Source organism: Bubalus bubalis, chromosome 2 (assembly GCF_019923935.1).
Source record: "Bubalus bubalis isolate 160015118507 breed Murrah chromosome 2, NDDB_SH_1, whole genome shotgun sequence".
Classification (NCBI taxonomy): domain Eukaryota; kingdom Metazoa; phylum Chordata; class Mammalia; order Artiodactyla; family Bovidae; genus Bubalus; species Bubalus bubalis.
The window spans coordinates 179,609,561-179,636,322 of record NC_059158.1 but is presented as its reverse complement, the minus strand read 5'-3'; the positions used below and the strand labels follow the sequence as shown (position 1 = coordinate 179,636,322).

The window sequence follows — 26,762 nt, the reverse complement described above, 5'->3', positions numbered from 1 at the left end:
GTCCAACCACCTCATCCTCTGTTGTCCCTCCCCTTCTCTTCCCGCCCTCAATTTTTCCCAGCGTCAGGGTCTTTTCAAATGAGTCAGCTCTTCGCATCAGGTGGCCAAAGTATTGGAGCTTCAGCTTCAGCATCAGTCCTTCCAATGAACACCCAGGACTGATCTCCTTTAGGATGGACTGGTTGGATCTCCTTGCAGTCCAAGGGACTCTCAAGAGTCTTCTCCAACACCACAGTTCAAGAACATCAATTCTTTGGTGCTCAGCTTTCTTTATAGTCCACATGACTACTGGATAAACCATAGCCTTGACTAGACGGACCTTTGTTGGCATAATAATGTCTCTACTTTTTAATATGCTGTCTAGGTTGATTGTAACTTTCCTTCCAAGGAGTAAGTGTCTTTTAATTTCATGGCTGCAGTCACCATCTGCAGTGATTTTGGAGCCCCCCCAAAATAAAGTCTGACACTGTTTCCACTGTTTCCCCATCTATTTGCCATGAAGTGATGGGACTGGATGCCATGATCTTAGTTTTCTGATTGTTGAGCTTTAAGCCAACTTTTTCACTCTCCTCATTCACTTTCTTGGAGAAGTCAATGGCACCCCACTCCAGTACACTTGCCTGGAGAATCCCATGGATGGAGGAGCCTGGTAGGCTGCAGTCCATGGGGTCGCTAAGAGTCAGACACGGCTGAGCGACTTCACTTTCCCTTTTCATTTTCATGCATTGGAGGAGGAAATGGCAACCCACTCCAGTATTCTTGCCTGGAGAATCCCAGGGACGGAGGAGCCTGGTGGGCTGCTGTCTATGGGGTCGCACAGAGTTGGCCACGACTGAAACGACTTAGCAGCAGCAGCAGCATTCACTTTCATCAAGAGGCTCTTTAGTTCTTCACTTTCTGCCATAAGGGTGGTGTCATTTGTCTCCTTGGGTAAGTTTATTCCTAGATATTTAATTCTTTTTGTTGCAATGGTGAATGGGATTGATTCCTTAATTTCTCTTTCTGATTTTTTATTGTTAGTATATATAAATGCAAATGACTTCTGTTTATTGATTTTGTATCCTGCAACTTGTCTAAATTCACTGCTTAGCTCTAGTAATTTTCTGATACTATCTTTAAGGTTTTCTATGTACAGTATCATGTCATCTGCAAACAATGAGAGCTTTACTTCTTCTCTTCCAATCTGGATTCCTTTTATTTCTTTTTCTTCTCTGATTGCTGTAGCTAGGACTTCCAGAACTATGTTGAATAATAGTGGTGAAAGTGGACACCCTTGTCTTGTTCCTGATCTTAGGGGGAATGCTTTCAGTTTTTAGCCATTGAGAATAATGTTTGCTGTAGGCTTATCATATACGGCCTTTACTATGTTGAGATAGGTTCCTTCTATGCCCATGTTTTGAAGAGTTTTAATCATAAATGGGTGCTGAATTGTGTCACAGACTTTTTCTGCATCTATTGAGATTATTATATGGTTTTTATTTTTCAGTTTGTTAATATGGTGTATCACATTGATTGATTTGCATGTATTGAAGAATCCTTGCATCCCTGGAATAAACCCAGCTTGATCGTGGTGTATGAGCTTTTTAATGTGTTGACGAATTCTGTTTGCTAAAATTTTTTGAGGATTTTTGCATCTATGTTCATCAGTAATATTGGTCTGTAGTTTTCTTTTTTGTGTTGTCTTTGGTTTTGGTATCAGGGTAATGGTGGCCTCATAGAATGAGTTTGGAAGTGTTCCTTCCTCTGCAATTTTTGGAAGAGTTTTAGAAGGATAGGCATTAGCTCTTCTCTAAATGTTTGATAGAATTCTCCTGTGAAGCCATCTGGTCCTGGGCTTTTGTTTTTTGGGAGATTTTTGATCACAGTTTCAATTTCAGTGCTTGTAATTGGGTTGTTCATAATTTCTGTTTCTTCCTGGTTCAATCATGGAAGATTGAATTTTTCTAAGAATCTGTCCATTTCTTCCAGGTTACCCATTTTATTGCTATATATTTGTTAATAATAGTCTGTTATAATCCTTTATATTTCTGCATTGTCTATTGTAACCTCTCCTTTTTCATTTCTCATTTTGTTGATTTGATTCTTCTCCTTTTCTTGATGAGTCTAGCTAAAGGTTTGTTGATTTTGTTTATCTTCTCAAAAAACCAGCTTTTAGTTTTAGTAATCTTTACTGTTGTTTTTTTCATTTATTTCTGTTCAGAACTTTATAATTCTTTTCTTCTGCTAATTTTGGGGTTTTTTTGTTCTTCTTTTTCCAGTTGTTTTAGGTATAAAGTTAGGTTGTCTATTTGATATTTTTCTTGTTTCTTAAGGTAGGATTGTATTGCTATAAACTTCCCTCCTAGGACTGCTTTTGCTGCATCCCATAGGTTTTGAGTTGTCATGTTTTCATTGTCATTTGTTTCTAGAAATTTCTTGATTTCCCTTTTGATTTTTTTCAGTAACCTTTAGTTAGTTATTTACTACTAGTTATTATTAGTAGTAATATTAATTATACCAATCAATTATAATATTGATGTTATTAATATTATAATTAATAATATTAATTAATGTTAATATATTATTAATAATATAACCAATAGTAGAAATATTAACAATTATTACTATTAATAATAACTAAGATTACTGGTTATTACTTACTGACATAGTAAGCAACCTGTTAGCTATATAGAAATGTGTTGTTTAATCTCCATGTAATTGATATCTAATCTCATAGCGTTGTGTTTGGAGAAGACGCTTGATACAATTTTAATTTTCTTATATTTACTGAGATTTGATTTGTGACCCAAGATGTGGTCTATACTAGAAAATGAGCACTTGAGAAGAAGGTGTATTCCTCTGCATTGGATGGAATGTCCTGAAGATATCAATGAGATCCATCTCATCTGATGTATCATTTAAGACTTGTGTTTCTTATTAATTTTCTGTTTTGATGATCTGTCCATTGGTGTGAGTGGGGTGTTAAAGCCTCCTACTCTTATTGTGTTACTGTCAATTTCTCCTTTTATGCCTGTTAGTGTTTGTCTTATGTATTGAGGTGTTCCCGTGTTGGGTGCATAGATATTTACAATTGTTATGTCTTCCTCTTGGATTTATCCCTTGATCATTATGTAGTGTCCTTCCTTGTCTCTTGTAGTATTCTTTAAGGTCTGTTTTGTCTGATATGAGGATTGCTGCTCCAGCTTTCTTTTGCTTCCCATTTGCATGGAATATATTTTTCCATCTTCTCACTTTCAGTCTATATGTGTCTTGAGGTCTGCAGTGGGTTTCTTGTAGACAGCATATATATGGGCCTTGTTTTTGTATCCATTCAGCCAGTCTGTGTCTTCTGGTTGGAGCATTTAATCCATTTACATTTAAAGTAATGGTTGATGTATATGTTTCTATTGCCATTTTTGTTTTTATTTTTTAACTGAGCCTTGAATGAGTGAGGTTTGAAAATTAGAGGCCTTTCCTCCAGGAGGGATGGTATAATTAAAGATGAGATGTCTGGAAACGAGTGAATTGTTTTGGCTGGTATGATGGGTGTGTGTAAAAAACTCATCTTTCAGTCACTTGGCTGTATAATTTGGAGATGAGCTTTGAAGCCCCTTTTCTTACAGAGCGAGCAGCATTGTAAATTCTGTGTTTTCTTGCAGGGCCTACAGCATCTCTGTCAGAGCTTCTTAGAATTCAGAGATAACCATCAGAGTCAAGGCTCCTTGTCTTCCTGATGGCCTCATGGGGTCGTTCTGGCATACATACAGGTTGTTTTCTGGAATGGGTGTGGAGTGTGACTTAGAGTATGTGGGGAACCTAGTCCTCCCCAGGTGAAGTCCTGGCTAAGAAAAGGTCTCCCTCTTTTTTGCAGAACTTGTTTCCCAGGTGGTGCTAGTGGTAAAGAACCTGCCTGCTAATGCAGGAGACATGAGACTCAGGTTCGATCCCTGAGTCAGGAAGATCCCCTGGAGGAAGGCATGGCAACCCACTCCAGTATTCTTGCCTGGAGAATCCCATGGACAGAGGAGCCTGGTGGGCTACAGCTCACGGGGTTGCAAAAAGTCGGACACAAGTGAAGTGACTTAGCACATATGCACACTTCCTGGAGAAATTTATTGCCCCAGAGTGTTAAAGTTCTTGTGTATTCTCAATCAGGCCTCATAACACCTCAGGCTTTATTAAAATGTGAAGGTACTGGCTGTACACATTGGAGACTTTTATACTTTGAGTGAAGTCAGTACTGTGGCTGTAATTCAAGTGATTCACCAAAGATGAGGATTACAAACATTTAGACATAAATATCTCAGTCGTGTCGGACCCTCCGAGACCCCGTGAACTGCAGCCTACCAAGCTCCTCCGTCCATGGGATTTTCCAGGCAAGAGTACTGGAGTGGGTTGCCATTGCCTTCTCCAAAGAATACTGGAGTGGGTTGCCATTCCCTTCTCCAGGAGATCTTCCTGACCCAGGGGTTGAACCCAGGTCTTCCGCATTGTAGGCAGATGCTTTACCGTCTGAGCCACCAGGGAAGTCATATATCTCCCTACCTTTTCATATACTTAAAAACAATACTTCTTTCAACTGAAAGCTGACACATGAATACTGTACTTTGTTTTACCAGCAAGTGTGCTTCAAGATACTCACAGATATTTTTTTCTACCTAGCTTGCCTTGAAAGACTGAGGTTTGAGCTTCATACTTATTGGTAGGCTAGGAAATTACCCCTTATTAAACTGTAAAATCTCCCCTTAAAATTAAATAATTGTTAACCATTTACATTATAACTTACCTCAGTTGAGTGGGCTAAGGGAGAAGAGGAGCTAGAGGTGAGGTTTGGAGTGTCAGTTTTGCCCTTAAGTCAGCTGGGCTGGTAAGTGGAAGGGCTGTGATTAGGTGGTGTGCTGAAGTTCAGAGGTAGCTTCACAAGTTTAGAAGTTGAGTTTAAATTTATGAATAAACTGGCTTGGAAAGGTGCCTGGACCTCATAAGCGATGCTGTGAGTTGGTCAGACCCCGGCTCGTCCGCCGGGGCCCAAGTGGGTGTATTACTGGACACACAGACTCCAGCTTTGCCGTGCGCCCTGTCTCTATCCCAAGTGGCAGCACTCTTGGGCAGCCTTTGTAGGGGTGACTGGTGCCACAGGAGTTGGGCAAGGAGGGAGTGCATTTATTCGCTGCCTAAGCCCTTTCCAAAGTGTGGTTAAGATCTGTGTGATCCTTTATTTCTCTGTTTTGGATGAGTTTGTAGCTCTGCTGGAGGAAAAGTTCTCTTTATCCCTTAATCTTGTGCTGTGTAGGGAGGAGAATAGGAATTAGCTCTGATAAATGGGTTTAAGCTTGGAGATGAATGTTTTTGCCTCGTTTCTTTTTTTTAAAAACATTTATCTATCTTTGGCTGCACTGGGTCTTTGCTCCTGCGCGCGGGCTTTCTCTAGCTGCGGCAAGTGGGGGATGCTCTCTAGTTGGGCACCCTTACCGCGGTGGCTGCTTCTGCTGAGCTCAGGCTCTAGAGTGTGGGCTTCCGCAGTTGTGGCTCCGGGGCTGCAGAGCGTGCATCCTCCTTTCTTTTGACTTCTATTTACTGAAATTAGTTTTAAGGTTTATAAACTATTACTTCTGTCTCATTTTCTTCCTGACCACTTGCTTCAAATTTAGGTTGTAGCTATTGACATTTTAATACAGTCCGATGAATACATTTGAAGATTTTGCATTAACCTCTTAACACCATTTAATTAGTACTTCTTGGTGCTTCTCACCAGTAAATTATATATCTGCATTTTACCTAGTAAGTACTGATCTTCAACACAAAAGGGTTAAATATACCATTGTAACAGGTAGTTATCTTTCTAATAAATGCCCCTGGCATTTGACTGGCTCAATTCAGTTCAATTTACTAATGCACATAATTCTTTAAAAACTCATGTTTACATTTTTTGCAGGGATTGAGGTATATTTTTAAAAGTAGGATTGTACAGTACATCTGTGCAATGTAATATTATGCAGCAGTTGTTTGTGAAAAGTTTCTAATAGTGTGGAAAGGTGCTTAAGATAAATAAACTATACACGTGGTACTCTCTCAGCAATATTAATATTTATGTGTGTTAAGAAAGAGAAAAGAGAGACAGACATGAAGTAAACCAGATGCAAATAGTGGTTCTGTCTGGATGAAAGAATTATGAGTTATTTACATTTTTATTCTTTTCTGTTGTATGCAGTTTTTTACTTTGACTGGGTATCACTTTTCCAATAAAAACATAAATCCAGTAAAGGATTATAAATCATTTTACCACCTACCTCAGTAAAGATTTAAAATATAGTGAATATTCAACATTAAATTAATGCTTTCTGCAGAGAGACAATGAAAAATTTCCCCTCATAAATTTAAAAAATTACTGAGAATTTACCATTTAGCACATTAAGTTATCTTACATGTTGTTATAGTTTCCTGTAGACCAGTGTTTCTTAAATTGGGGAATGCTGGTGTTAAATAACAGATTTGGAAAACAGTCATTCATAGTTTTACAGAACTAATGGCAGCAGTTATGAAAATCCTGAAGCATTTTAATTCTAGACCTTGTGAACTTAAGTTATTTAATTTTTGAAAATAAGTCTTTTATTGAAGTATAACACACACCCACAAAAATGCACAAATCTTAATTATACAGCTTATGAATTTTCACAAACTAAACATACCCTTGTAACCATGTCACTTTATCTCTTGTGTTGTACCGCTATATGTCTTTGACAAAATTTTCATAGCTCTCCACACAGAAGATATTGTTTAGCGTTCTGTGATCTCCAGAAGTTATACTCTTGATATTTCTGCTTGTTTTGCTGTTATAACTTCACTAACTCCCTTGGTTTTTTTTTTACATTTTTCAAGGAACTCTGAAAGTTTCATTCAGAATATTGTTATTCTTAGTTCATGGTGGGAAAGTTTGGCTTTTGTAGATTAAAAACTGCAAAAAAGTAATAACTTCAAAATTATCGACATCTGACATTTACATTAGGGGCTTCCCAGGTGGCACAGTGGCAAGGAATATTCCTGCCAGTGAAGGAGACACAAGAGACATGGGTTTGATCCCTGGGTTGGGAAGATCCTGTGCAGGAGGAAATGGCAACCCACTCCAGTGTTCTTGTCTGGAAAACTGCATGAATAGATGAGCCTGGCGGAGAGTCAGGCAGAACTGAGAGCGCACGCGCGCGCGCGCACACACACACACACACACACACACACACACAGCCTTTGTGTATTTAATCTTTCTCTTGTTCCCAACTGCGGCACATGCTTTGCCCCAGTAACAGGTTGTGTGGAACTTGATTCCTGGGCCCTACATATGGTACAGCTTAGGTTGCTGATCTGAAGGAGCAGATCAGCAGCCAGTGGTAAGTGTGTCAGGCCTAGAAATCCTAGACCAAGTTGAGAGGAACTTTAGAGATCATTTTGCCTCAGATGGAGAAACTGAGTCCTGAAAGGTTACATGCCTTGGTCAGGGTCACAGAGTTGGCACCATAGCTGAGTCTAGAATCCTGATCCTCTATCCCATTTCTAAACCATGCTAAGTCCCTAGTCTCTTCTTAAAGCTCATCCTTTTTTGACTAAAAATGTACTCCTCAGGCGGTGAAACTGACTTCTCAAAAAGATAAATTAGCTAACACGTTTTTCACCCAGACTTCTTAATGGAGATAACCTGACGGCGTCGACCTGTTTTGGAAAATATCCCTTGGGTTACTTTGGGTGAACGAGGGATGGTGTGGGGATGGTATAAATGCCAGTTGGTGATTGTTGAGAGCCGTTTCGGGAGTACATTCAACTGGAATAACCCTGGTAATAGGAAAAGTGTGGCATGATGTCCGTTCATGACCCTTCCCTGGGGACCGAGCTGTGTCAGGAGACCCGGCAGTGCCTCTGGAACACGAGGTCTCTAGTCTGCTTTTTCGGCTCCTGCGCCTGGAGATGTTGCATGACTTTTTGATTTTGAGGTTTAGTTTCAGGTGGCTGAAGGGAGAAAAGTAAATGAAGCTGCTCTTTGGCTTTCTAAGGAATACCCGGCAACAGTGTATGTATTTAGTAAGTGTTGATCGCAGTGACTGATGGGCCCTGGGGATTTAGTGCTTCATGAAACATATCTGTAAGGCCCTAGGCTGTGGAGCTGGCAGTTCTAAGGAGCAATCACCATTACCCTCCAAAAATCTTGGTTCTGTTGCTATGTTGGATTAGTGAAATGCACAGGAGTCTTGTCAGAGCAAATTGACATCTGCCTACCTGTAAGTTTGTAGCAACAGGTGTCTTCTGAATCTCTCCTGGCAGTCATCCTTGGCCTGACCTTCAGTGCTGGTCTCCACAGTCCAATCTCCAACCCCCTTCTATCCTTTCTCCCTCTATTCCCAGAGTAGGTCCCTTCCTCAGAGGCCAGACTGATTGCTCTGTCCGCATATCTGTGGCTAGTGGTGCTTTTGAGAGTGTTTCCCCTTATTTAGAATGCCTCGTCCTCCCCTTCTGCTTCTCCAAATCCTGCGCAACCTTTGAGGCCCAGCTCATTTCCCATCTTCTCTGCTCGGAACTCCTGAGGCACTTCTCCCCACACCGTGCTATGGCGGATGGAGCCACAGTTCGGCTGGCGGGAGAAGAGAGTGGACTGTGGAGCTAGGTTGCCTGTGTGACCTTAGGCTGAAGACTTTTCTGAATCTAGGTTTCTTCATCTTTAAAATGGTCTAATAACCTTTAAAATGGACTAATAACCTGCCAAGGTTATTCAGCTTACCTCCTAGTTGGACAGGTTAAATGAATCCGTCCACAGGATAGCGTCTGACGCATACATTCTCATGAGATACTAGTCATTCCTTTTAGCATGCATTTAACTGTGGCCTCCCTGTGTTATGGTCTAATCATTTCAGATGTCTGTTTATTGGCCTCTAGTGAAATCAGAAAGTCCTCTCATGAAGAAAGGGGCTTGGCATATACTTCTTGTTGACCCTTTTCAGTCTTGCACGTGCACATAATAGTTCCCCAGCGCATATCACTTGGAGTGAAACTGTGACTGTTTTAAAGAAAATAGATGAAATAGGAGTGAAGAATTGAAAAGATAAGCTTCATTTCACAGATGGAGTTTTCTTATGATTCGTAGATCATGTAATTTGTTCCTTTGTTCATTGTTGTTGAGTCTAATGAGCTCTTCTGTCACAGTCACCACAAGTGTGAGCGCCGTTTAGCAAGCATGATAGCGGTTTCAGGAGCTTGCCTCAGACACTTGTCTTCCTGGCCCATGGTGGGAGGGAATCTCAGAGAGTAGATTCTGACCTGTCAGGATGTCTCAAAGCAGATGGGTCCTGAGCTGGTTGCTATGAGCATATCTCCTGTGCTGAGGAGCATGGGGAATTCACCAGTGGGGAGGGGACCTTCCCCTTCAGCCACCCTCCCTCTGCCTTCCCCTCTTCCTTTGTTAGCAGCTCAGATACAAGTCACCATCTTCACCTGTCGGTGTTCACAAATGTTTGAGGAGAAGCAAAAGTTACCCTCTGGTGGGAAGGCATGGGGACCCAGGCAGAAGCACTCATTCAAAGGCTCATTGCGGACGGGAGTTGCAGTGATGGCGGGATGCTCCGCCGTCCAGCCAGCCCTCAAGGACTTCAGCCAGGGTCTCCGCAGAGCCCCAGGGGTGCCCCCTCAGTGATGAAGATGCTGCTCTTTTCCTTCTCCTAGGCTGGAACAAGACATTAAAAAGTTAAAGGCCGACCTGCAGGCCAGCAGGCAAGTGGAACAGGAGCTCCGCAGTCAGATCAGCTCTCTCTCAAGCACCGAGCGAGGGATCCGCTCAGAAATGGGCCAGCTCCGGCAGGAGAACGAGCTGCTGCAGAACAAGTACGTACACCTTGTGGACCTTCGGCAGGGAGCCTAGCAACCTCGTATCACTTTTGTTTTCAGGGATTGGAGCACAAGGTTCATGATGACAAAGGAATCTAGCAGAGGGGTTTTTAAAAATAAAATGTTAAAAGTATTTAGCTTGAGATATTCAGTGTGTTACAAAATCTATAAAAACATTTAATGTTAACAAAACAGTTTATTTTCTTTTTTTAATTTTTTTAAAATTAATTTATTTTAATTAGAGGCTAATTACTTTACAATATTGTATTGGTTTTGCTATACATCAACATGAATCTGCCACGGGTGTACACGTGTTCCCAATCCTGAACTCCCCTCCCAACAAAACAGTTTAATAATACTATTTGTCTTCTCTCATTTAATAACTTCTGCTCTTAGTTTAAAATAGTCATTGAGCTTTTGTGACAATTTGAGTAAAATTGACCAGAAGTATTTCTGCCACAATTTGAAGCTCTTACTCCTTTGAGTGAAAGTTTCCAGAGGATTAGACTCTCTGTACTTTGATTTCTGGAACTAAAAGTGGCATTGAACTTTGATTTTATTTGAAGAGGCAGACCAAAAGCCTGCTTTTCTTTTATGCTTTCCATTAATTCATTCTGGAATTACTTCTTGACTCAATGTGGGTCTGTCTATTTTTTTTTTTAATCTCTAAGCATTGGGTGTCTGGGGTAGTGATTGCTGTTGTAGGTGCTGAGCTGTCTGTCTGGGCTTTCCCTTGAAAGAGGATTTCTTCCTCGTTTTCAGGGAATGTAACTCAAAAGCTAAAGCATTATAGACAAATAGCCTTTCCATTGTTTCATGTATGTGTGTGACGGCTCTAGCGTTGTTGATACAGTGAGAAAAACTCACCTTATATTGATAGATAAAGCTAGGAGGAGGAGTAGCAAGGCAGAGAATGTGGCTGAAATTTCTATCTGAAATTAAGCATCCTGTGATTCTAACTACGAGTTCTATTTTGGGATACTGGGAGAAAACGCCTCCCAGCTGGGAAGGAAAGGCTGCAGTGGGCTGTGGCATATTGTATTCACGCAAAGAAAGACCTGCCCCTCCCACCCTTCCCCTCCGCTTCAGTGGGGCTGGTTCCATCTGCTCTTCCTTGATCTCAGACTGAAGTTCTACGAGGCAGAATTAGTTCTCCAGTTATCTTTTCCTCTCTTAGAAACTTGTTTTATCCGTTTTCTGGATTACCTTCTGTAGATCACTTGCAGAAGTGAAGTGAAAGTTGGTCCGTCGTGTCCAACCCGTTGTGACTCCATGGACTGTATCCATGGAATTCTCCAGGCCAGAATACTGAAGTAGATACTTGTTCCCTCCTCCAGGGTATCTTCCCAACCCAGGTCTCCTGCATTGCAGGCAAATTCTTTACCATCTGAGCCACCAGAAAAGCCCAGTAAAGCAGAGGCTAGGTCCAATTCTGTATTTTGTAAAGTAGCTTGTTTATTTGTTTTTAGGAATTGTTAAATAATAATGACTGTATTTTCCCTGGGCCCTCTGGGAGTTGACATCTGTGATCTGCTATTCAAATCTCCTGTTTGGCTTTAAAATGATAAAGAGAAGCCATGTCTTTCCAGGGTTTATGGTGAACACTTCTAATTGTAAAACTGTATGACAATCATTTCCATATAGATTACATAATGCTGTGCAAATGAAGCAGAAAGATAAGCAGAATATCAGCCAGTTGGAGAAAAAGCTAAAAGCTGAGCAGGAAGCCCGAAGTTTTGTAGAAAAGCAGTTAATGGAGGAGAAAAAAAGGAAGAAGTTAGAAGAAGCTACTGCTGCCCGGGCTGTCGCATTTGCTGCTGCATCAAGGTAGGTCCATGCCACCTGTATGGCTTTCCTTGGACTGAGAATGGGAATTTGATGCCTTGGGCAGGTCTGGAAATAGACAGTCGTGCACGGATGGATTGCTGTTAAGTACTATTATGTTAACTGTTTTAAACTCCGTCTGTGCAGGCTCAAGCTCTCGTGACCACTTCATCCCTCATGACCTCTATAAAGCAGGATGAGGGAATTACTGTGCCTTCCACACCTGGAAGGCAAAATGCTGCTCAAAAAGGGGTTCCAGTCACTTTGTGTAAGACTGATAATTACTACATACTTTGAGAGAGCCGATCTGGACTTCTGTTCCCTTGCAGAACTGTCATTACTAAGTTGTGTGTTTCTGGAGTTTTTATCTTAAAATGCAAGAAAGATAAAATCTCATTTCCCCAGGCACTGTGTCCTGACTGCTCATGCCTTTTTGGACATCAGCAAACTGTCAAATGACCTTAAAAAAGATGGGGAAAGACTTAAGAGCCTCTTTTTCTCCCTCTCTGTCTCTCTTTAGCTTCTACTTTACTTTTTTACTTTTTCTTCATTTTTTCGACTGGTGAAGTTCTTCTGCATGGTGAGGGTCAGTTATGGGTTTACAGATGCAGCATGAGGGTAAATTATTATCTATTTAATTTAAATTTCTATCCCCAAATTTGTGTCTATGTGATATAGTTCTACTTTTTGCTCTTTTGTATTTGGCACGTTACTAGCCTTCTTTTCAGTTCTGGCATTTGTAGAATACTTGGTAAACCATCATTTCATCTTTTAGAAGTATCAGTGGGATGGAGAAGTCTTTCTCCTGTGTGATCCTGCCTTACCCCAGCAGACTCTGGACTGCAGCTGGCTGAGCTGGTTTGGCCCATCAGGATCTTTACAAATTCATAAGACCCTTTACTAACTTGCCTAGGATGTGATGAGTTTTGTTTGTCTATCATTTAAAGATTTGTAAACATTTCTGAGCACTTGCATTGCAGGAGATTTTCCTGAACAGTTGTCTGGTGTGGCTTGCGCTCTCCTTAATTCATCTAACAGTTACTGTTTTTTAAAAAAATCCCTGAGGTGGATATGCCATTTTCTTAACCATATTGTTCAGTGGCTCTTACGCCTGAGAATCAGTATATTGGTTTCAGTCTCTACCCTTAATCTCTTCTGCTTTCAGTTAAGCTTATTGCCTTTGCTCTCTTACCCTTGGATGGTTCTTGTTTGCCATCATTCATGTAGTAAAGTGAAAGTAGCTCAGTCGAGTCTGACTCTTTGCAACCCCGTGGACTATACAGTCCATGGGATTCTCCAGGCCAGAATACTGGAGTGGATAGCCTTTCCCTTCTCCAGGGGATCTTCCCAATCCAGGGGTCGAACCCAGGTCTCCAGCATTGCAGGCGGATTCTTTACCAGTTGAGCCAATAGGGAAGCCCTCATTCATGTAGAGGCTGTTTTTATTCTTAAATAAATCTCAAACCTTGAAGAGTCTCTCTCGACCTTCCTTTTTGTGAGCAAAGGATACCTACTTTGTGGGCAAAGGATACCTACTCCACCGGGCCTAAACGGTTCATCAGCTTTGAACTTGCTATTATCATCATCTTTGTAAGTTTTTCCTTATTATAGCCCTGAGAAGCAACTCTAATGCTGCTTCCTTCTCTATTTACTTCAGGCTTGTCAAATTATCATGCCTAAAGAAAGGGGATGTTTGCAGTGCATATAGCCCCTCAAAAGGGAAAATGTTTCTAGCTCACTGCCCTCTGCTGGAGACAGAAGACATCTGGTTCTGTCTTGCTCAGCTTGTGTGCAGTGTTCCAGGTCATGTTGCCTGATGGGAAGCTTGGTGGATTTGCAAAGTGGAAAAAACCTCAGTTCTCAGCCCGTTCTATGACCGACAAGTTGGCCACCTTGGGACTATGTTCGCTTTTTCAGGATTATATTATATCTAAATAGCTTCAGTTTTCTTCTCTGGAAAATGGAATAATAAACCCAACTCCAGTACAGAAGGCAGTATGGGTAAAAGTACTAGCTTGGCATCTGGCTCATCTAAGACTCCCAGTTAGTAATCATTTTAGATCACTTGAAATTATAAAAGTACAGAGAGAATGAGGAGACTGAGCCAAAAGCTGAAATCTGATTCTGTGAGTACAAGAAAAATATCGGTCCTGAAATATGATTAAACCTGTACTTGTTTGAATTCTTTTTCCTTTCTCTTCTTTTTTAAAAGGGGAGAGTGCACTGAAACCTTACGGAATCGGATCAGAGAATTAGAAGCAGAGGGCAAGAAGCTCACAATGGACATGAAGGTTAAAGAAGACCAGATCAGAGAATTAGAGCTGAAAGTTCAGGTAAGGGAGGACAGCCAACTTCATTGCGCTTGAATTCCTCTTCTGTGTTAGATTTGTGCTCTGTGCTGCCATGAGGAGATAGTCCCTACTAATACAAGCCAAACCCCATCGCGTTTGAAAATCTCTATATGACCAAAAGAAGCTCTCATCTTGTCAAGCTCATTCAAGCTATATTTAATTTAACTGGATTCTAAGACAAGCCAGAAATATTGATCCCTGACATGTTTTATACCAGAATTCGGTTCACCAGAGATTCGTTTCACTTTTTCAGGTTACAGGCCAAATTAGTGTGCTATGGAACTGATATACCTCTTCTTAGCCCTAACTCTGTATCAATTGCCAGGGAATTGACCATTCTGGATGGCTCTGAGCCTCACAGATGGCCACTCGAGGCATGGAGTGGAGGAAAAGTGCATGTGCGTGGAGTGGGAAACTGCCAGTTCTTTGGACAGTGCCAGTTTGGGGGTTGTGCATACCTTGACAAAGTATTTGATGTTGGGTCTTTAAAGGGACATTTAAAACTAATGTCTTAAGTTGTAAAGTTACAGTAATTTGAGTTATAGGGGACTCATAAAAAAATCAGTGGCAGATAGAATAGATGACCCAGAATCAAAGCCTAAAGTGCAGTGAAGGTGGCATCAGAAATGGATGAAACAGCAAGGGTTAATCAGTGAGGGCTGTGGAACAGCTAGACAATGGGAAAAAAGAAAATTGACACTCATCTGATAGCACAGAAAAAGAAATGCCAGTTCAGTTCAATTCAGTCGCTCAGTCATGTCCAACTCTTTGCGACCCCGTGAATCGCAGCATGCCAGGCCTCCCTGTCCATCACCAACTCCCGGAGTTCACTCAGACTCACGTCCATTGAGTCAGTGATGCCATCTAGCCATCTCATCCTCTGTCGTCCCCTTCTCCTCCTGCCCCCAGTCCCTCCCAGCATCAGAGTCTTTTCCAATGAGTCACCTCTTCGCATGAGGTGGCCAAAGTACTGGAGTTTCAGCTTTAACATCATTCCTTCCAAAAAACACCCAGGACTAATCTCCTTTAGGATGGACTGGTTAGATCTCCTTGCAGTCCAAGGGACTCTCAAGAGTCTTCTCCAACACCACAGTTCAAAAGCATCAGTTCTTCTGTGCTCAGCTTTCTTCACAGTCCAACTCTCACATCCGTACATGACCATTGGAAAAACCATAGCCTTGACTAGACGGACCTTTGTTGGCAAAGTAATGTCTCTGCTTTTCAATATGCTATCTAGGTTGGTCATAACTTTTCTTCCAAGGAGTAAGTATCTTTTAATTTCATGGCTGCAGTCACCATCTGCAGCACTCATCTCACACGCTAGTAAAGTAATGCTCAAAATTCTCCAGGTCAGGCTTTAGCAATACATGAACCGTGAACTTCCAGATGTTCAAGCTGGTTTTAGAAAAGGCAGAGGAACCAGAGAGCAAATTGCCAACATCTGCTGGATCATTGAAAAAGCAAGAGAGTTCCAGAAAAACATCTATTTCTGCTTTATTGACTATGCCAAAGCCTTTGACTGTGTGGATCACAATAAACTGTGGAAAATTCTGAAAGAGATGGGAATACCAGACCACCTGACCTGCCTTTTGAGAAACCTGTATGCAGGTCAGGAAGCAACAGTTAGAACTAGACATGGAACAACAGACTGGTTCCAAATAGGAGAAGGAGTAGGTCAAGGCTATATATTGTCACCCTGCTTATTTAACTTATATGCAGAGTACATCTTGAGAATGCTGGACTGGAAGAAGCACAAGCTGGAATCAAGATTGCCGGGAGAAATATCAATAACCTCAGATATGGAGATGACACCACCCTTATGGCAGAAAGTGAAGAAGAACTAAAAAGCCTCTTGATGAAAGTGAAAGAGGAGAGTGAAAAAGTTGGCTTAAAGCTCAACATTCAGAAAACGAAGATCATGGCATCTGGTCCCATCACTTCATGGGAAATATATGGGGAAACAGTGGAAATGCCAGAGAAAGAGTCAGAATTCCACAGGAAAAGAAACTCATTTTGTTTTAAATCGCAAAGTGGAAAAATAAAAGGAGAAAAATCACCTGGGATGGATACAGATATTGCAACAAATGTTAAAAATAAGGGATTAATATTCTCAATATGTAAATAGCTCATAAATATTGCTAAGAAAAGCTCAAATATACAGAAGATAGGCAAAGGATATGAATAAATAATTCACAAAAAATACAAATGACTGATAACAGTGTAAGAATATGTCCTTATCACCAAAGACAGATTAAAATTAAGTATCATTTATAGTCTGTGAAATTAGCAAACAATTTTTAAACAGTGATAACAGCCTGGGTAAGGGTGCAATGAAATAGGCCTTATATGTTGCTGGTGGAAAGATAATGTTCTGGAAAGACCACGTATTTTCTAAAAATATTTTTCTCAGATTCCAGCCTAAGGTAAATATTTTAAAATCTCACCAATGATTCATACCCAAAGATGTACATCACAGTGGTATATATTAATAAATGCAAAAAAAATTGAAAATAATCTTAATAGTGGAGATTTAATAAATTATGGTACATATACATTTAGGTCCATACCGTTTCTGTCCTTTATTGTTCCCATCTTTGCATGAAATGTTCCCTTGGTATCTCTAATTTTCTTGAAGAGATCTCTAGTCTTTCCCATTCTATTATTTTCCTCTATTTCTTTGCATTGGTCACTGAGGAAGCCTTTCTTATCTCTCCTTGCTGTTCTTTGAAACTCTGCATTCAGATGAGTATATCCTTCTTTTTCTCCTTTGCCTTTCGCTTTGCTTCGTTTCTCAGCTATGTGTAAGACCTCCTCAGACAACCATTTTGCCTTTTTGCATTTCTTTTTCTTGGGGATGGTCTTGATCACTGCCTCCTATACAGTGTCATGAACCTCCATCCATAATTCTTAAGGCACTCTGTCTATCAAATGTAATCCCTTAAATCTGTTTGTCACTTCCACTGTATAGTCGTTCAGTCTGAATTTTGCAATAAGGAGTTCATGATCTGAGCCACAGTCAGCTCCTGGTTTTGTTTTTGCTGACTGTAGAGCTTCTCCATCTTTGCCTGCAAAGAATATTAATCAATCTGATTTTGGTATTGGCCATCTGGTGATGTCCATGTGCAGAGTCGTCTCTTGTGTTGTTGAAAGAGGATGTTTGCTATGGCCAGTGCTTTCTCTTGATAAAACTCTGTTAGTCTTTACCCTGCTTAATTTTGTACTCCAAGGCCAAACTTGCCTGTTACTCCAGGTATTTTGTGACTTCCTACTTTTGTATTCCAGTCACCTGTGATGAAAAGGACATCATTTTTTGGTGTTAGTTTTAGAAGGTCTTGTAGGTCTTCATAGAACCATTCAACTTCAGCTTCTTCAGCATTAGTGGTTGGGGCATAGACTTGGATTACTGTGATATTGAATGGTTTGCCTTAGAAATGAACAGAGATCATTCTGTCACTTTTGAGATTGCACCTAAATACTGCATTTCAGACTCTTTTGTTGACTATGAGGGCTACTCCATTTTTTCTAACGGGTTCTTGCCCACGGTAGTAGATATAATGGTCATCTGAGTTAAATTCGCCCATTCCGGTCCATTTTAGTTCACTGATTCCTAAAAATGTCAATGTTCACTCTTGCCTCCTCTTTCACTACTTCTAATTTACCTTGATTCATAGACGTAACATTCCAGGTTCCCGTGCAATATTGTTCTTTACAGCATCTGGCTTTACTTCTATCACCAGTCACATCCACAACTGGACATTGTTTTCGCTTTGGCTCTATCTCTTCATTCTTTCTGGAGTTATTTTTCCACTCTTCTCCAGTAGCATGTTGGACACCTACGTACCCGGGGAGTTCATCTTTCAGTGTCGTATCTTTTTGCCTTCTCATACTGTTCATGGGGTTCTCAAGGCAAGAATATTGAAGTGGTTTGCCATTCCCTTCTCCAGTGGACCACGTTTGGTCAGAACTCTCCATCATGACCTGTTCATCTTGGGTGGCCCTATATGACATGGCTCATAGTTTCATTGAGTTAGACAAGGCTGTGGTCCATGTGGTCAGTTTGGTTAGTTTTCTGTGATTGTGGTTTCCATTCTGTCTGCCCTTTGATGGATAAGAATAAGAGGCTTATGGAAGCTTCCTGACAGGAGAGACTGACTGGTTGGGGGTTGGGGGGAAGGGGGGAAGCTGGGTCTTGTTCTGAAGAGTGGGACCATGGTCAGTAAATCTTTAATCCGATTTTTCTGTCAGTGGGCGGGGCTGTGTTCCCTCCCTGTTGTTTGGCCTGAGGCCAAACTATGGTAGGGGTAATGGTGGCTTCCTTCAAAAGGACGTGCAGGCACTGTTGCATTCAGTGCCCTGACCCTGCAGCAGGCCACTGTCGACCCACACCTCCGCCAGAGACTCCTGGACACTCACAGGCAAGTCTCAGTTGTTTGTGGATCACAACAAACTGTGGAAAATTCTTAAAGAGATGGGAATACCAGATCTCCTTACCTGTCTCCTGAGATATCTGTATGCAGGGCAAGAAGCAACAGTTAGAACCGGACATTGAACAACGGACTGGTTCCAAATTGGGGAAGGAGTACGCCAAGGCTGTATACTGTCACATCTTGCGAAATGCCGGGCTGGGTAAAGCATAAGCTGGAATCAAGATTGCTGGGAGAAATATCAATAACCTCAGATATGCAGATGACACCACCCTTATGGCAGAAAGCATAGAGGAACTGAAGAGCCTTTTGATTGAAAGAGGAGAATGAAAAAGCTGCCTTAAAACTCAACATTCAAAAAACGAAGATCGTGGCATCTGGTCCCATCACTTCATGGCAAATAGATGGGAAAACAATGGAAACAGTGACAGACTTTATTTTCTTGGGCTCCAAAATCACTGCATGTGGTGACTACAGCCATCCTTGGAAGAAAAGCTATGACCAACATAGACAGCATATTCAAAAGCAGAGGACCTTTGCCAACAAAGGTCTGTCTAGTCAGAGCTATGGTTTTTCCAGTAATCATATATGGATATGAGAGTTGGACCATAAAGAAAGCTGAGAGCCAAAGAATTGATGCTTGTGAACTGTGGTGTTGGAGAATACTCTTGAGAGTCCCTTGGACTACAAGGAGATCCAACCAATCCATCCTAAAGGAAATCAGTCCTGAATATTCATTGGAAGGACTGATGCTGAAGCTGAAGCTCCAATATTTTGGCCACCTGATACGAAGAACTAACTCATTGGGAAAGACCATGATGCTGGGAAACATTGAAGGCAGGAGGAGAAGGAGATGACAGAGTATGAGATGGTTGGATGGTATCACTGTCTCGATGGACATGAGTTTGAGCAAGCTCCGGGAGTTGGTGATGGACAGGGAAGCCTGGTGTGCTGCAGTCCATGGGGTTGCAAAGAGTCGGACATGACTGAGCAGCTGAACTGAACTGATACATTTAGGAATATTATATAGTCAATAAAAATTGTATTTTCGAAGAATTGTAGATTATATAAGTTTTTAGAAAATTGTACATTTAGTGTGATTTCAATTATGCTAAAAGATACATAGGCTTAAAAAAGACTAGAAGAAGATACATCAAATTTTTTGCAGCATTGGGATTTTGGGTGATTTTTATTTTCTTTGAACTTTTAAGTATTTTTTAATTCACTATAATTTTCAGTTTCTCTTAAAATGAAAATATCAAAATATCAGTGTATATGTGTGTGTGTGCGTGCGCGTCTGATGTTTTAAGTGGGTTTATTTTGGAATATGCCCTATCAAAATAATTTAAGATTTTAACAGTTTTTAGTTTTAAGTTGAGAGTAGAGTTTTGGCTAATTTAACTAGAGCATTATAGCACCATTTGCAACGGGCAGCAGGGTCTTTGTGGTTCTGAGTTAGGATTTTAAGAAAGTGTTTTATTTGGAGACAGAGTCCACTGTTACCTCGAAATAACCCAACACAGTCACTGTTTCTGTATGTGCAAATCACTGTATATAAATACATTTTGCACTCCCTCTAAAGAGTAAGGTCTAAACCTATGAAGCAGCAGAGTTCTGTGTTCTAGGGGCCAGGTCAGTAATGGTGGGATTTTATTTGTGATTTCAAATTTGTAGACATCAATGCCAAAACTGTGTTGTAACATTGCTGCTTTGATGATGTTGATAGGAGCTTCGGAAGTATAAGGAAAATGAGAAGGATACTGAGGTGTTAATGTCAGCCCTCTCGGCCATGCAAGATAAAACGCAGCACCTGGAGAACAGCCTGAGTGCAGAGACAAGAATCAAGCTGGACCTGTTTTCCGCACTGGGGGACGCAAAGCGACAGCTCGAGATTGCCCAAGGTAGGCTAGCAGCGGGCCCAGGTCAGGGATGCCCGGGGGCACAGAGAGCAGCTTCCTTAGAGCTCTAACCAAAGGCATTTGCACTCGCGCTTCAAGTGGTCTGATAAGTGCCCATCATGAACGTGGGAATCATCACATTAATTCATTTTGCAGACGAATTTTGAGATGAGAACATGTCCAGCAGGGCACACAGGGCAAAGTATGTGTTTCTGTGCTCAAGGAGCTCAGAGTGCTGTAGAAGTATGTAGGGAACTGAAGAGTCACCAGAAGGTGCCCATAGAACAGGGTGTGTGGGTTCCCTGGGAGCATCAGCAGATACTCAGCCGGTCTGGAGAGTTAGAGAGGGCCATTTCTCAGGGGAGCTGATGTCTGACCTGGGTCTTGAGTGATGAGAAGGGGTTAGCCCCAGTGAAGAAGCGGTGTAGTGAGCAGGAGGGGAAGAGAGGCGTCTAAACAGAAGAAACAGCTTGAGTGAGGCGGCTGCTGGCTCTGTTTGACTGGAACAAAGGTTGCAGATGAGGGCGTGGAAGGAGGAGGGTCTGGAGGGCAGGCTGTTCCTCAGCAGAAGTTACTGAGACTCGCTGTGTACCAAACACTGTGAGCATCCCCGAGGGGACTGACAGTAACGGGCAGACGTGTAACATGGAGGGGTGTGGTGAAGGAAAGAAAGCAGTGGCAAGGGAGCCTGTGCTGGGGTGGAGGGGGGGCTGCCGGTTTGACGTGGAAGACATGGAAGAGCCTTTGAGTAGGTAGCGTTTGAGCAGGGACTGGGAGAAGAGAGAGAGGGAGTAGGTAAGTGTCTAGAGGGAACTTGCGTCATGGCCAGTGGGGCTGCAGCCTGAGTGACGGGGAGAGTTTTTAGGATCAAAAGTAGCAGGAGCCACATTCTGCCAAGCTTCGCCGCCTATGGAAAGAACTTTATTCTGAATGCCATGGGAAGCTTTGGAAGGCTTCGGAATAGAGACCTGACATGACCTAATGAAAAGAAATTTAGATTTTGTTCAAGAAGTTGATAAGCCACAAATAGATGACTGAAGAAAAATTTTTTCAAGCAGTTGACTTAGTAGAAGGAAAAGAATATCTCAACAGGTACTTGCAGAGCATTCACACTTGGTCTATGCAAACCATTTTACTAGAAGGTGAAAAGGAGACAAGATAAACAAGACATACTCTAGTTGAGGTTCCACTCAAGTAGTGGCACTCAGACTTTCTGGTCGTAGGGACCTCTTTACGCTCTTGACACATTATTGACCAGGGGATTTTTGCAGGAACTAATACCTGTGGTATTACTATGTCTCCGGTCAATAGAGTGTTAAAATTGAGTGTCCCAGGGAGGTGTATTTCAAGTGTGTTTCTACATTCAGTATGTTGTGCTTTCATTTGCCATGTTGCTTCTGGAAGATGTCACTTAGTTTCATGAGGGAATGCACGTGAAGAAGGCAGATAATGCCTTAGTACTAGGCCGAGGATAGGGTGGACGCTGTGAGAAGTGCCACACCAGGGAAAGCCACACATAAGGCCTGCCACCACATGGTAGAGGCAGGCGCCTTGAAAGTCCAGAGGAAAGGTCAAGGCAGCTTCCTACGGGAGGGTCCGTTGAATGGACTTTGAAGGGTGAATTCTTTTTTTTTCATACTTCAAATTTTTTATCTTGTATTGGGGTATAGCCAGTTAATACCAGTAGTCATGTATGGATGTGAGAGTTGGACTATAAAGAAAGCTGAGCACTGAAGAATTGATGCTTTTGAACTGTGGTGTTGGAGAAGACTCTTGAGAGTCCCTTGGACTGCAAGGAGATCAAATCAATCCATTCTAAAGGAGACCAATCCTGGGTGTTCATTGGAGGGACTGATGTTGAAGCTGAAACTGCAATACTTGGGCAACCTGATGCGAAAAGCTGACTCATTTGAAGAGACCCTGATGCTGGGAAAGATGGGGGCAGGAGGAGAAGGGGACGACAGAGGATGAGATGGTTGGATGGCATCACCAACACAGTGGACATGGATTTGAGGGGACTCCAGGAGTTGGCGATGGACAGAGAGGCCTGGCGCGCTGCGGTTCATGGGGTCGCAGAGAGATCGACTGAACTGAACTAAATGTTGTGGTGGTTTCAGGTGAACAGCGCAGGGACTCAGCCATACAGACACATGTATCCATTCTCCCCCAAACCCTCCTCCCATCCGGGCTGCCACATAAAATTGAGTAGAGCTCCACGTGCTATACAGTAGGTCCTCCTTGTTGGTTATCCATTTTGAATATAGCAGTGGGTACGTGACCTCAAAGGGTGAATTCTGAAAGCAGAGAATGGCAGGGAAGACCATTGTTATCTGAGGGAACAGTGTAAGCAAAGAAAAGAAAGTGCTAAGTGCTGAGAACGTCCAGGGGAGCAGTCCAGTGACCCTTAGCTGGGGGATGTGGAAGAAGAGAGTGGATTAGGGGGACCGTGAATGAAACAATACTAGAGGATGTAACTCCTGGGTTTTCAGGAGGAAAGAGGGTGACATGTTCCAACAGTGCTGCTAAAACCTTGGAAGAAGAGCGGAACAGATTTAAGGAATGAGAAGAAAAAGTGAGTTTGGTTTGGGATGCTTTGATCTCGAGTTTCCTCCCAAACACTGAGCTGAAGGTCTTCATCAGTCAGTGGGAATTTGGGGCCTACACCCAGAGAGAGGGCCAGAGCCCCTGGGGCTGGTGGGATAGCCCATGAAAGGTCAGTGAAGCCATAGGCGTGGCTTGGGATGGCAGCGACAGAGCAGGAAGAGAAGAGGGTTGAGAATCAGGCCTATGAATCTGTGGACTCAAGGAAAGACATTTAAAAAGAAGCTTCCTGGGAATCCTGCTTTAGAGCCAGACTTCTGAGCACACACTGTATTTTTCTGCCTGGCTGGCTCAGCTCCCTGAGAAGTGGCCACCCTCTCTCTGCCTCCTCCCGTTTGCTTGGATTTGCAGACTCGAAAGAGGTTACCTCCTGGAGAGAAGCAGCACCTGGTCTCAGAGTAGCCGAGGGGAGCTTGGCTTCTCAGCACGGATGATACTTCCTTGTTGGCCCAGAAATTCCTGCAAAGCCACAGAGAAGCAGAGAGAACTGTCTTTTCCAAAGCTCTGGGAATGTTTGTACGTTACTGATTAAAGAAACCAAGCTTAAGTCTGCATGGAAAAGAAGATACAGTGGCTCATGTATCAGATGCCATTATTTTATTTTATTCATCTGAGGCTTTCTTTGTTCAAAGAGAAGGAGGGTATTTGATGCTCACTGGAAGCTGAGGGGACGTGAAGGAAGCCGGGGGGAGCAGTTCCTTTCTGCGGCTCTTTGCCTCTGCCTTCCCCACTACTTCTCTCTTCTGTCATGCTCGGAATATTCTAATAGGAACCCAACTTTGTAATTTTTTTTTTTTTCCAACTTTGTAATTTAAATCAAACCCCTTGTTGCCTTTCTCCTGCTTTCTCTATCATTTGATTCATCCTGGTTCCAAAATGGCTTTCATCTCTACTATATCATTTTTTAAAATCTGCCACCACGCTCTCTTACATTTCAAATACATTACCATCTTCTGTAGGACTCAAAATGAGTGCAACTCAAATGCAGCCTCTTACTTTTTTCAGCATTTAAATTTCAAAAGGGCTCCTCCTATGTGTTCTTCCCCTAGTGGGACCAGGGAGCATCAAAGCATGATGGAGATTACGTGGGCTTTGGAACCAAGTGGTCCTGGGTTTAAATCCTGCTCAGCCATTGATAACTGAATGACTTTGGTAGGATATATACCTTGCAGGGTCTCAGCTTTGCACTGAGCCAGACACTAAGGTTTTGGCAAAGACGAAAAAGGGGGCACAGTCTTGGCCCTCACAGAGCTCGTGGGCCAGGGGAGAGAGATGGGGCACTGCTGCTGCTGCTGCTGCTAAGTCGCTTCAGTTGTGTCCGACTCTGTGCGACCCCATAGACGGCAGCCCACCAGGCTCCCCCGTCCCTGGGATTCTCCAGGCAAGAACACTGGAGTGGGTTCCCACGTCCTTCTCCAATGCATGAAAGTGAAAAGTGAAAGTGAAGTCGCTCAGTCGTGTCCTACTCTTCACAACCCCATGGACTACAGCCCACCAGGCTCCTCTGTCCATGGGATTCTCCAGGCAAGAGTACTGGAGTGGGGTGCCATTGCCTTCTCTGATGGGGCACTAACCATCACCCATTTCAACACTCATAGGAGACAGAATGCAGACTCTGGAGCCAGAGTGCGTTGTGTTCAATCCCAGCTCTGTCACTCCACTTCTCTGTGCTCCGGTTTCCTCATCTATAAAATGGATGATGATGATAATTCCCACCTTAGAGAGTTGCTTTGATAAGTAAATGAATTCGTCTGTGTAAGCACTCAGAACAGTGTCTGGCACATATGTGTTAGCCATAGTGATTATTAGCATTATTACAAAGAAGAAAGTGACAGAAAGGGAAGTTTAGGGTGTGTTGAGAATCGAGGAGCTGGGGACTAGGGGTAGGGTCTGATTTAGATGGAAGGAGCAGGGACAGCTTTGTGATGCAGTAGAAACAGAAACCTCCTGACTTAACAACACAGAGCACAGGAGAAGCATAGGAAGAGAAGCGGCCGTGCGGTAGGCAGGAGCTGGTTGTGTTGCTTGCCCTGATTCAGAGATGCTCCGTCCTCCCCAAGCAGTGTTTCAGCTCGAGAGGCAGAGCGGTAAGTCGAGAGCAGCTGCTGAGCTCAGCACATGGCTCCTGGTGCACGAGCTCTGTGCTTCATCACGCCTGCCTAGACACAGTTGCTTTCCACTTGCACACCATGGCCCATGGGCCATGTCTGGCCTGCCAGCTTTTCTTGTACCACTGGTGGGCTGCGAATAGTTTTTACATTTTAGTATGGTCTTGAAAAAAATGACAAGAACAGTACGTGGTTCTCAGTTTTTAAAATATTTACTGGCCCATTACAGGAAAAGTGTCTCCCCTTGCAAACCATCAAAGCTGGAGTTGAACCTACTTGGGATTGATGGGCCCAAAAGGGCACTGTGTTGGGTGAGCCCTTCCTTCTCACTAATGGCGGGTCTTTGATCTTCCAGGACAAATTCTTCAGAAAGACCAGGAAATCAAGGACCTGAAACAGAAGATAGCTGAAGTCATGGCCGTCATGCCCAGCATAACATACAGTGCTGCCGCCAGCCCCCTGAGCCCCGTTTCCCCCCACTACTCTTCCAAATTTGTGGAGACCAGCCCCTCTGGACTCGATCCCAATGCCTCTGTTTACCAGCCCCTGAAGAAATGAAGGCCAGCAGTGTGTTTTGTTCAGCCATTTGGTTATCAGAAGGCATCACAAAGGAGCGTCTCTGGCAGTCAAGATAAAAAAAAAAGTTGATACTGTATTTTGTGGGACTGTATATGTTGTCGTTTTTAAAAAGGGGGGGAAAGATAACATCCAAATCTGATTAGAACTGCCCATCAGTTTTTCTTGTAAATTTTTAGAAGACCTCACAGAACTTTGCAGTTTATTTTTCTCGGCCAATACATTAAAACCATTCTTGGATTTCAAGTAGCCAGTTTTGCCTTTTATGTATTCTTACAGTTTCCTCTTGAAGAAAAAGAAAAAAAGCAGAGGTTTTGCTTCTCAGCCCTTTATTTTTGTTTTGTTCTTAAGTCAGCAAGCAAAACCTGCTCATTGGGTTCATATGGGATGATAATGAAAATTTTAGTTTTTGGTGTGAAAAGGTTCAGTAACCTAACACAGCTTTGATCCCATAGCTGCATTGAAGATATTACAGAAAGCAAAAATTGATGACCCCTCCAAGGACCAAACAAATTCAAGGAGCGTCATTTCAGCCGAGGGGAGAGACTCAGGTGATGAGACCGGCTGTGAGAATGTCACAGGGTTTGTGTCTCAAATGCGTGTATTCCCATCGGTGTGTTCATCCCGGCAGCTAGCTAGCAGCAGCCTTGTTCACAGTGCCTTGGGAAAAGACATTCAAGAGGAAACTGGATTTTAAACGATTTCCCCCTTGCCATCATCTGTCTTCTCTCTCTACCAAGCTCACCACGGATCCTGCTGTGAAACTGGTGGGTAGCTGGGCTGTGTGTTGCCGCCACAGACACCTTCTGTTTCCTTTCGTAGAAAGCACCACCCTGTTCTGAGCTGGTCTCCAGGCAGGCACCCTGGGCGCGGGAGCGGGGTGGTGGTTGTGTTCGAGAGACTGCGATGCCGGCTAATAAAAGCTGCAGTTCTAGGTTTTGTTTTTGTTTTAACTTCCTTTACCTGTGCTTTCCAGTCTTCGTCATCTTCTGTTTGACGATTTAAAAGAAACTTGACAATTCCTCAGCTCTTGTGCCAAGGAGGGTTTTTTTTTTTTTTTTTTCTTTAAGAGTTTAAAACTCAAAATTCTGCACAAAGATTTCAGTTTCAAGTGTGTATTATACATTGGTAGAAAAGTGT

At 42.6% G+C, this 26,762-nt stretch overlaps 1 protein-coding gene across 1 annotated transcript in view; it reads left to right on the top strand.

Annotated features, from left to right (window-relative positions):
* MACO1 (macoilin 1) overlaps positions 1 to 26,556 on the top strand; it is a 66,329-nt gene extending 39,773 nt beyond the window's left edge. Inside the window, exons 7-11 of the mRNA XM_006077997.4 lie at positions 9,679 to 9,837; positions 11,485 to 11,667; positions 13,877 to 13,997; positions 20,166 to 20,340; positions 25,402 to 26,556. Of these exons, the coding sequence (XP_006078059.1) occupies positions 9,679 to 9,837; positions 11,485 to 11,667; positions 13,877 to 13,997; positions 20,166 to 20,340; positions 25,402 to 25,604 (841 nt within the window). The 3' untranslated portion in view covers positions 25,605 to 26,556. The remainder of the gene's footprint in view (positions 1 to 9,678; positions 9,838 to 11,484; positions 11,668 to 13,876; positions 13,998 to 20,165; positions 20,341 to 25,401) is intronic.
* Positions 26,557 to 26,762: the final 206 nt, after the last annotated feature.